At 31.8% G+C, this 12,254-nt stretch overlaps 1 protein-coding gene across 1 annotated transcript; it reads right to left on the minus strand.

Moving 5' to 3' along the window:
- Positions 1-5,305: 5,305 nt before the first annotated feature.
- Positions 5,306-11,411, minus strand: LOC104225923 (pathogenesis-related protein PRB1-3). Its single transcript, XM_009777799.2, has 2 exons — positions 11,104-11,411; positions 5,306-5,780 (listed from the first exon to the last, which is right to left on the minus strand). The coding sequence occupies exons 1-2, from the start codon at positions 11,340-11,342 to the stop codon at positions 5,438-5,440; spliced, it is 582 nt and encodes a 193-aa protein (XP_009776101.1). The 5' UTR covers positions 11,343-11,411; the 3' UTR covers positions 5,306-5,437.
- Positions 11,412-12,254: the final 843 nt, after the last annotated feature.

The raw sequence follows: 12,254 nt of genomic DNA on the forward strand, positions 1-12,254 counted from the left end.
CTCTATGAGCTTCTGAGAGAATACACCATCCAAGTATTGGAACAATTTTCAAAACTAAGACCCTAAACCAAATTACTACTAACTGACACAAATAGAGGAAAAAAAAGATCCTGATCTAATCATGCATGAATAACAAAACTTCGGAACAACTAAACAAAAACCCATAAGAGGAGATGAAGCAGAAACACACAGGAATAGATAAACAAATAAACAAAACGGATAAAGAAGATACCTAACACCAGCTAGAAACCGATTCGGCAAACTTTGTAGGGCTTTTCAAATTCCTGACCGGAATAGCCCTTAATCGTGTATTTTCATGTGAAAATACACGACTAAAGTCTGTTACAGTCTGAAACCTTCAGCACACCCGTTGATTTGGACTTTGGGATTTTAGGGTTCTTCTCTTCAGATCAAGATTCGAGAAGTTCCGGGTAGATTCGAAGGAAATTGGTCCGGGATTTAGAAAGAGGGGAGTGGGGGGTCATGGGGTGTTATTTTGGTGGCGTTTGGAGGTGGCGCCGCCACCGGACGATGGTAAACTTAGGGGCGGCTCAGCTAGGGTTAAGCCTGGCTTTCTGACAGACAGGGTGTTTGGGACGATGAAATGAGGGGGTAGGACGTTAGGACATATTTATATCAGGTGAGGGCTGAGTTGCGAACTGTTTGATCAATTGAGATCAACGGTCCAGATCAACGAGAAGAAACGGCGTCGTTTGAATTAATTGGGGGATTTGGACCGGGTGAGGCGGGTTTGGGCCAGGTTTCTGCGTGATTGGGGTGGGTAGGCTGATGATGTAGGTTTGGGCCGGGGATTTGGATTGATTTTGGCCCAAATTTTCCTTTCATTATTTCCTTTTTTCCAATTCATTTTTTCCTTTTTTAACAAAAATCTTTTTCTTTTCCAAAATTGAAATTAAAACTTAAATTGAATCCTAAACCAAATTATCCTACCACATTAAATTAATTAACCCTAATAATTGTTACTACCAATAATTAAAAATCAAATTAAAGGAAAAAACTACCAAAATTCGACATTAAAATTAAAAGTGCAAAATAAACTATTTTTGTGATTTTTCCCATTTTTTATAAAATAATTAATTTGTCTATTAATCCTAAAATATAAAATTAAATCCTAAATGCAAATGCAACGTATTTTTTGTATTTTCTCATCAATTAAAATGCACAAACAAAATGCAAACAATTAACAGAAAATGCCACAAAATCCGACAAAATTGCAAACACTGACAGAAATTATTTTGTTTTGAATTTGTTGGAGTAATACATATAGGGCAAAAATCACGTGCTCACAGATACATAGGTCCTTACTCAGTGCGTAGCTGTTAGTATGAGACAAAGATACGGATAAATCCTACGCTGCCTCAATCTATTGAGTTTAAATCCAGGTTTGTCAGGTGTATAATCCTTTTTTTATATGTACAAAAAAACTAAAAATAGTATTGACAAATTACAATTTTCGACTTATGCAGATTACTTGCAGCACGTCAATCAAACTTTAAACGGATTACTCAGACAATTTCTCAGCGAAGTTACTCTGTTAGAGATGAGTTAGACAAAGGAATTGTACTGTTTAAAACTAGGAAAAATGCATAAGTATCTCCCTGACCTATACCCGGATTCCCAACTACACACTCTACTTTTGCGAGGTTTTTATTATCCCCTAAACTATTTTAAAGTAGAATTTACCTTATGTTTTCTATTTTGCATCTACAATGACAAAAGAATTGTACTGTTTAAAAATATTAGGGATTTCGTTCAGTGCACTCAGCTGAAAGGAGACTAAAGGTACAACTTTGTAATGGTTGAGTGCTTTTACTCAGTTTAAGAATTTGTATTCACACTTTTCATAAGGTTCTAAAGATCCGGATGTGCTTATTTTGTTCCCCTATTTTTACTTTTCGCTTCTACCATTTTTGGGTTGAATGTTATGCGTATTATTACTTAGCTTATGGTTGCTGCATTTACCTATGGCATGCACAAGAAAGCTTCTAGGTCATTTTCTCACTACCTGTTTTATAAGGGATAAGTCTATTTCCATATGAATTGAATGTATTAATATGTTTCTTTTCAGTCTACCGTATTTTCCAAATAATATTTTCTTTTCAAATGTTATATTTTATATTCTTCGTGCAACGCACGGATATGAATACTAGTAAAATAAAATAGAAAGAGAAATTATTACTCTTGTTGTTTCAATTTATATGACACGGTTTGACCCTGCACGAAGCTTAAAAAAATAAAGACTTTTAAAATTTGTGATCTAGCATTTCAGCAATCTTCGGGAACCATACACATTCTACAGAGAGAAGCGGCAGTCACCCCCACCCCCCACCCCCCTCCAATGTAAGACTAGACATTATGCTTAATTAATATTGAGAATTTAGTGAGAAGATGAAATAGAGTAAATTTCGTTAGCGCTCAATTATACATTTTCTCTTTTATCTTTGGATTGTTGTTTTGCAAGGTTTCACAATGGCAACATGCGAAAACTAATGGAAGATATGTATGAAGAAGAGAGAGAGAGAAAGCTTTGACATTGATGTGTCAAATATAAATTGGAGAGATTACTTCCTAGGAATTCACATTCCTGGAGTGAAAGAACATGTATTGAAAGGCAGAAACGTATCTTCCTAACGGGTCGTTTAGCAGGAGGTATTAGAAAAAATAATGCAAGCATTAGCTCTATGCATTATTAATACCTTATTTGGTACCTTTTTTCAATTTGTGTACATCATACTTGGCATTATCATATGCATAAGTAATGCATAGAAAACTATGGCATTAGTAATACCAAGGCTTTAATGCATGAATTAGCATGATTAAAGACAAAATTATCCTTAAAGTCCCTTAAAGTTAAAGAATATAAAGGGCAATTTTGTAAGCAACTATTTTTTTTTAAAATTATACAATACATTATAATTTTAAAACATCACACCAAACAATAGATAAGAAATAATATTTGCATAACTAATGCTTGAATTACTAATACATACATTACTAATACATACATTATTAATACACATTATTCCACACTATTCTTATACACCCTACCAAACGACCCCTAAGTGTATATGGGGAAAGCAGTAATTGGTTGTCCTTGTGTCACAAACTTTGCTTCCTCTATTCCGTCAGAGAAAAAAATATTGGGATTCATTTCATGGAGTTGTAAACTAATTTCACTACAAGAAAATAAATAAGACTAGAAACTTGAGCAACAAATTATGTAATGTTTAATTTTAAATATTTTGAATAATACAATCTCTATAATTCCTCTATTTTTTTCTTAAAGAAATAATCTCAAGGGCCTTTATACTTGATTTTAAATTCATATTTGTTTCCATACAGAATGATCTTGAATTTAACTAGTACAAATAGATGCTTCTAAGTTGTACTTGTTGAATCTTGATTTGTTCTTCATTCTTGAGTTTGAACTTGTGTGTTTGATCTTGAGCTTGAATGTTAAGTGCTTGGATGCTTGAAACTGGTAGAAAAATTTGTGTTTTGATCCACGAGTTCTCTCTTACTTCTTGTTAGGGGTGTACAAAGAAAACCGACAAACCGCAGAGGCGGATCTAGGATTTGAGACTTATGGGTTCCTACCGTAATTTTAGATTAATATGCAATTATAACTGGGTTCACGGTTAGATATTTACAAATATTTAGTGAATTTCTTAATATAAATACAGGGTGTACGCAAAAGTTACTGGGTTTCCGGGAATCCGTATTCTACACTCTAGGTATGCCCCTGACAAACCGCACCAACCCGAAAATCCGAGTCTAACCGAGAAAAAAACCCGACTATGGTTTGGTCTGATTTGGTTTGGTGTTGAAAAAAAAACTCGACCATAATTGGTTTGGTTTGATTTTAACTAAAGAAATTCAAACCGAAACCAAACCAACCCGACATTACATATATAGAAATTTTAGATATATTTAATATATAAATATACTTATTGTGATGTAATTTATAAATATTTCTTAAAAAATTTCATAATTTTATCTTTTAAGGTATTATTTCAAGGTTGGACTTAGAACTTTTGAATGTTCCAATAAGTTTTATAGCCATTAACATTAGTAAATTAAATCATGCTAACAAAAATCCAAACCAAAATTAAATCAATACTAATGCTAACAAAAGACATTCAATTCAATACTACGAACGGGAATGTATTGAATATCTATTTTTTGTTTTGCAATAATTTAGATAAAAATGCATAACCTGTTTTTATTTATTTCTTTAGTGTTTAGTCATGTAATTAATGCTCCCTTATTAGTCTATTTATTTTAGCATGACTTAGTACTTTTAGATTATGTTTATTTGTATTATGGCTTTTTAATTAGCAATATTTATATTACATAATTTTATTGTCTTTATTATTGAATATTTTAGGATAATGTCATGACACATCTCATATGTTGTATTATTTTCTTGGAAAATACTTTATATAGTTGTATCTTACTAGGATTAACGAAATATTTTGAGCACAATTTATATGTTTTGTTCTACGAAGATTTTACAGGAAAAAATCTCGAAAAAAACCCGAAAAATCTGAAAATCCGAGAAAAATCGAGAGTGAAAAATTCGAGTTTTATTGGTTTGGTTTGGTCTTTAGATTTAATAACCCGACACAATTGGTTTGGTTTGGTAATTGAAAAATCCGAACCAACACGACCTATGTACACCCCTACTTCTTGTTATGGATATATGGTGCATTTTTGAGCTATGAAGACCCTTATATATAGCTATGGGAGCAAAAAATTTTGACAAGGACAACCTCCATTCCTTTGATTTGATTGGTTGACTTGAATCATCGGCCAATTATAGATTGAAGCAATAACAATGCCACATTTGATTAGTTAGAACATGTCACATTAGATTTGACTTAGCATGTCATGTTATTTTGGCATGTCCTTAATCTTATTGACTCTTTTGTTTGACTTGGTATGTCACGTCATTTGAAATGTGACACCAAATTGGGCCTTTAGGACTAAATGATATCTTGGGTTTTAACAAAGTTGGTTTATCAATTTGTATTCCAACTAAATGGGCTTACCCCAATTGATTTATTAAATCCATATATATATATTGGACTTATACAATCAATCCAAGGGAATTTGGCCTAAATACATGTTCATCCCAATCACTTAAGCTAAAAATAGTTCGCGGATATAATATATAATTTACCTTATATATAATATTGTATAATTTATGTATACCGATTAGAAAAAAAATCCGGCCGTGTAAAGATCTCGTTTGGCATGTATAATATCCAATCCGCCTACTTAATGACTATAAATAACCCAATTTCCATTTATTGATCCTTACAATGTGATTACAAAATCAAAATTAGTATTGATCCAACGTATACCAAAATTAATTACATCAAAAACTGAAGGGTTAACACCTAACGGGTGTTAACTACTTCAAGGGGTTGGTGGAGTTAGTTGTTAGATCACTAGGATTCAAAGGGTTGACACCTTTAACATTGCCAATAGGATCATATGAGCAGACAATATAAACACCCTTTTGATCACTGCAATAAACGAAGCCACTGCATCCAACTTTCTTTGTAGTTTTCCATACAACATTCAAGTAATGCCCACATTCACATCCTTGCTTTTCAGGTTGGCATTTGCAAACATTATTTACCTCATCAAAAAACTTCTTTTCTGAGAACCACTTTTGCACTACACCAGTTGGAGGTGTCTCTTTGTATAGTTGCCAGAAGATGTTCTCTCCATATGGCCCGGTTGAATGTTGCCTGTAAATGTAAATTTATGAAGACGAATTTAGGATTTGAACTTTATGTGTTTAGATTCAAGAGTTACACCACATTGTATCTAATTTAATAAGTTTAAAATCTATCATTTGTACATATTTAGTGAGTTTTTTGATAGATATACAGGGTTTTATACGAAACTATAGATTTAGATGAACTCATAGCTTCTACGGGAAATGGTCAAATATATCACTCTACTTTCATAAATTGTTTAATTATATCTTCCGTTATACTATCCAACTCTTAAAGCCCCTAACGTTATACTTTGGACCAGATATGTCCTTATTTTGGACGGAATGACACGTGTCTTTTCAGATTAAGTTGACCCGTCCTTTTTTTTAACCAGATACACTTTTAAAAAAATCCACTACCCGACCCAAAAGTCCACCCCACTGCTCTTTTCTCTCCTCTTTTCCTCCTTTCTTCTCCCTCACCTCACTGTTGTAACCATGGTCGGAATATCCACCGGCGAACTTGTCGTAAACCATGGAGAACCTTCAAAGTTGTCACCTCGCACCTTCTCTTTTCCTTTCTCTATACCTACAAACACATTTACATACAGATCTGGAGAAATACATACAAGAGGTCGGAGATCTGAAAATTTTGATTCCAGATTTTGGTGAATCTAAACAAAAATAAATTTTTCCGACGAGCAATGTACTCGAAACTTTCAGATCTCTAACTTTCAGAACTTGGGTGAAGTTATCAATTGAAATCCTTTTAAACAAGCTGATTCAAAAGTCATCATCCTGTTCTTGTGATTCAACCAAACTATTGGGAAATGGACCACCAGTAAAATTCAAGAAACATGAAGATGTTTCAAATTTATTATGCTTTCACACGATCCTTTATATGATATATCTCAAGAAACAATTTCAGAGGCAAGAATATGTATGACTTCCTTATGATATTCTATCTGCTTTAGAAGACGCAAGTTCCTAGTACATAAAATCTAAGATATGCTGGAAAATCTTATTCTAGTTTCGACAGTCACTATGGAGATTCCGGCGAAGGATTTAAAGAGGAGAGAGAAGAGCTGTGGGGTGGACTTTTGGGTAGGGTTGTGGACTTTTTAGTTGCTCAACCTTATTATCAAAAAATATGCATAGTTTCGTATTTATTCTAAATATTCATTCAGATATTCTTATTTAGGCGCGCTATAATTATGGAAGTAAATATTCTTCCAGATATTTCATTAAATAAGGAATCATTGTAGCATTAAAATTTCTTATTTAGATACTTCTAATTATTTTTTTTCTCTTTGAAAGATCAAATGACGTGAATAATCAGAGAGACAGAGTATGAAACCGGCTTTTGAAATTTGTTCCTATTTTCACCTAATCTTTCTGCTTATAGTCTCACTTAAACTTGTAGCTGAAAATATCGTTATATTTTTTTCCATGAAAAATAATAAGTTGACAAATCTAATAGTTGATGTCCTAGGTGGTATTTTTCAAACTCGACAAAGTAGTTGATGTAGCTTTCTAACATATTTCCCTCAATCTATAATTGAGAATACTATAATGAATCTTTAAGATTATGTCTAGTCGAAAATTCCAATTAAACTACAATCGAAAGGGAATTGAGATATTAAATTCAATATACCTAGTTTGTAGATATTTTATAGATGAATTGTAGATTATTTGTATTATGATTGTAGATACTTTGTTTTTTGTTTTCACAAATCAAAAACGACTAAAACTTCTACAAATCTTTTGCAAAAAACGCAATTATGTCGAAAATTCTAATTAATCTACAATCGAATGGGAATTGGGATATCAAAATTCAGTGTACCCATTTTGTAGATAAATTGTAGATTATTTGTATTCTGATTGTAGATGCTTTGTTTTCTGTTTTCACAAATAAAAAACGACTAAAACTTCTACAAACCTTCTGCAAAAAATGCAATTATGTCGAAAATCCCAATTATGCTACAATTGAAATGGGAATTGGGATATTAAAATTCAATGTACCCAGTTTGTAGATATTTTGTTGATAAATTGTAGATTATATGTATTCTGATTGTAGATGCATTGTTTTCTGTTTTCACAAATCCAAAACGACTAAAACTTCTATGAAATCTTCTTCAAAAAACGCAATTATGTCGGAAATACCAATTAAGCTACAATTGAATGAGAATTGGAATATTAAAATTCAATGTACCCAATTTGTAGATATTTTGTAGATAAATTGTAGATTATTTGTATTATGATTGTAGATGCTTTGTTTTCTATTTCACAAATCAAAAACGACTAAAATTTCTACAAATCTTCTGCAAAAAATGCAATTATGTCGAAAATCCGTTTTAACTTTAAAAATCAACATCCACACCCCTAAAGAGATAAAAACAAAAACAATTGCCAGGGAAATTCTTTCTAGTTAAACAAATGGCAAATAACCAAAAAGGAGTCGGTGGTTATAGATTAAATTAAAAAAAAAAAAAAGTTGAAAACAAGGTGCTCTTCAGATCTTGACTAGCCAATTAAGTCAATTGGTTTGCATGAAACAGAAGTACATACTAAAAGTTACTCTGCAGTAAAAGACATTGTCATTTATGAAGTTTTTGTAACCTGAGGCTGCCAACAGAGACCCCTTTCCAGTGTAGGGCGTGGGGTTTTGGCGTAATAGACATAGCATTTTTTTCACTGAATGTAGACGAAAAAAATTTAAAATTGAACTTTAATGGTGGGTTAACGATGTTTCTGTGGTTTTAGAAGAGGCAAAAGGGGTAAAAAAGAACGTGTGTTTGAGTAAAATGTGGGTGAGGGTGAGGGTTTGGGAGAGAGAAACGTGGGAGGGTGGGATATACGGTACCTTGAATTAAGGAGGGATATACGATGCATTAATTGTACCCTTAAAATACATTACGGTATAGAATTGGTAATTTGGTATACTAAATGTAATTATATCAAACCTTAAACATTGAGGGTAATAAGGTTTCCTATATGGTATAGGAATGTAAAGATTCCTTCTTTTAAAGTGTATCAGGTTAAAAAAAGTACGGATCAATTTAATCTGGTAGTGACATGTGTCATTCCGTCCAAAATAAAGACATATCTGGCCTAAAGTATAATGGTAGGGGCTTTAAGAGGTAGATAGTACAACGGAGGATATAATTAAATAATTTATGAAAGTAGATAAATATATTTAGTCGTTCTCCTTAGCTTCTATTCTAGATGCGCCCCTGGTCAAATGGACGGATAAGGCTAAATCTAGGTACAATAGCGAATCAGGAATTTTAAAATTATGGGTGCTTGACAATATAAATTCCGATAGAAAGGAAAAAAAACTTAATCGTGGGTGCTCACTCAATATTTATTTAAATATTTTTATAATTACCTACATAAATTTACTAAATCTTGACCACAAGAGACCATGTAGATCAGTCACTGTCCAGGTACCTGACTAAAAATTGGGATGAATTAAGAAGTGTGTTGAGTGCCTAGAATTTGCCTGTGTCAAGATGAGCTGATCAATTAGGCTAAACAATATAATGTGTCATGATCCAATTTGTCCGACTCAATATTATTTTTTCAATTGTTTATTTATTATTTTACAATTTATTTAACTACCAAATTTAGCTAACAAAAGTACTTTTTCCTTTTATTTATCATTACTATATTTAACCAACTGAAACAACTTTTTTTTTTTAATGTTTTGATAAATTTTCTTTTGTGTCGATTTGTACTACTAGACTGTCCAAATTGACCCAAGTTATTAGATGAGCTAACTTAGATGATTATGCCTTAATTGATCCCACCAATGAATACATGTTCTCTCCCGTCCGTCTAAACTTGAAAATGTTGGACGAGTTATATTTCAATAGGCTAAGGACCGTAACTTAATGATCGACTAAATTTCATGGGTGGTCATTCAACTTTGTATTCATTATCCAAAAATTATTTTTCTTTCTTTTGTTACGTAAAAATTATTTAATTTTATGTTTATTACCCAAAAGTCATTTTTCTTTCTTTTGTTACACAAATATTATTTTACTATGCTCTAGTTATCACAATATCATTTTGATCAGATTTTACAAATCTTTCATCTGAAAAGTCTATTATTCCCTTAACATAATAAATCATCTCATTTAGGTAATACCTTTTATATTATATGTTATATAATATATTTTTACCCATGTATTTTACTTATAATTAAAAAAACTTGATATTATTTTTGTAATATATCCGTATATTTAATTTTTTCTTAATGTTAATTTTTGAAATATATAAGTAGCATTATTAAATTTATCAGTAATATTACCGTGAACAAATCTCAAGTCCACGTTCTTAATCATGCTTAACGAAATATTTTTAATGAAAAATATAAAATTAAAGCTCACTGATTTATCAGCCAAGCCATACTCATTAATCCAATAAATAAAATACCCACATTTAGCACAATGACACATTAAATTAATAGTTTCAAATAAATAATGTTAATAGATAAGCTTTAAAAAATTTAGTATTAAACATAACTATCTTTGAAACCTTTTAAAAATTTTATTGACTATAAAAAAAAATCATTTGTTAAACAAATTTGTTTGTTATTACTTCAAATAAATAGTAACTATTTTTTTTATCGTTTTTATATTTAAAATATGCTCATGTTTAAATATGATTAAACAAATTGAGTGCCATGAAAAAAAAATGAAATGTATAGATATACTACAAAAATAATAAATAAATAATTTAAGTTACCCAAATTATACGTAAATTATCTAGGTAAAACTATATTATATAGTATATAATATAGAATGTATTACATAAATGAGATGATTTATAATGTCAATGGCATAATAGACTTTTCAAATAAAAGTATTATAAAATCTGGCTAACAAAAGAAAGAAAAGTGACTTTTAGGTATTAAATAGAAAGTTGAATGATTTTTTACGTAACAAAGAAGAAAAGTGACTTTTGCATAGCGAATACAAAATTGAATGACCACCCATAAAATTTACTCCTTAATGATCCCTAACCATATTGATATTCCTGAGTTCTAGTTTTTCTGGTAGCCAATGATCTAAGGGAGCTAGCCGTGCAAAGATACCCTAAAGTGGTGCGCTCACATTAAAAAAAAATGGTTGGACGGTGTCTTTCTTTGTTTTTTTTCTTTTCCTCGGCAAGCTTGGGAAAAGTACTACGAAAGTCTTAAAATTTCTCTGAAAATTCGAAGAGATAATGCGAAATACTATGAGGCCCCTGACTTTCTTGATCGCCCTCGTTGGAAAGGGATTTAGGATACAAGCAGGTCATTCATGAACTGATTTTAAATATTATTTGCTCACGAGCTATATTTTTCTTACCTGTAATTACAATCCTGCTTACGCTGAGTAGCCCAATCAAGTGCAAAAGAGGCTAAATTAGCATCCCATTGCAAAGGAGGAACACCAACACTGCTTCTTAAATCATTGTGAGCCTTGAGAAATTCTTGTTGAACCCAATCAAAGGATATTGATGCTGCTTCCGTTGAGGAAATGAAGATTAATAAGTTGAAAAACACCAAAAAAATTGGTGGTGCTAAAAAGATTTGAGCCTTTGACATTTGCTTTTTACAATGACTATTGACAATGACAACGGCAGCAGCAATATTGGAAGTGGTTCTCTTCCTCTAGAAATCTTGTTTTTGTTTGATTTAAATGTAAGGAGAGTAGCGTGAAGAAAGGAGCAAAGATGGTAGAGATGAGAATTCGGTTAATATAGCTTCTAAAGTAATGGCCTCTATAATATTCATGAATATTATGAAAATTATCATAAGGCATCACCATTTAATTTTCGTCATTGATGGTTAATATTAAACAATCAGCTAACTTATAAATAATTTACAGAATTTAAAAAAAATATCTTTTTGTAAGTAATAGTTAATGGATAAGACAACGAAAAAACTTACCCGCACCGAATGTATACACCCGGCCATTAAACAATCTAACACATGTCACTTTGTTTAACTAGAATTATTAGTAGTATTTCACTATAGTTAACTAGTTTTGAGATATATTAAATATAATAATATTTTACTAACAACCCTAAATGTCATGTAGCCTCCTGATTATAAATGGGGCGCGCTACACATCCATAATCAAGACTCTAATAGACACGACTCATAGACAACCCTAGGACAAACTTGCCCTAATACCAAGTTTGTCACGATCCAAACTGGAGGGCCATGACTGGACCCAGGCCATACCTGCCGAGCACCAATATATATTTTATCTAACCTTTCTTATTGTCAATAAGGACCGACGAGATCAACATAAATGATAGACATGAATCATGAACAATCAACAATGACAGATAATGGCATGAACATACATAATATGGGCCGACAAGGCTGTCGTGAATCTATATATAAGGTACATCTGTCAAGCTACCGTGAGAGACTATACAACAAAAATCACCTGACAAGGCTATCCAAACTATACATGAGTCGATACCTCTTTATGAGCCTCTAAAGGAA

The sequence above is a fragment of the Nicotiana sylvestris genome, chromosome 7 (genome assembly GCF_000393655.2).
Source record: "Nicotiana sylvestris chromosome 7, ASM39365v2, whole genome shotgun sequence".
In the NCBI taxonomy this organism is placed as follows: domain Eukaryota; kingdom Viridiplantae; phylum Streptophyta; class Magnoliopsida; order Solanales; family Solanaceae; genus Nicotiana; species Nicotiana sylvestris.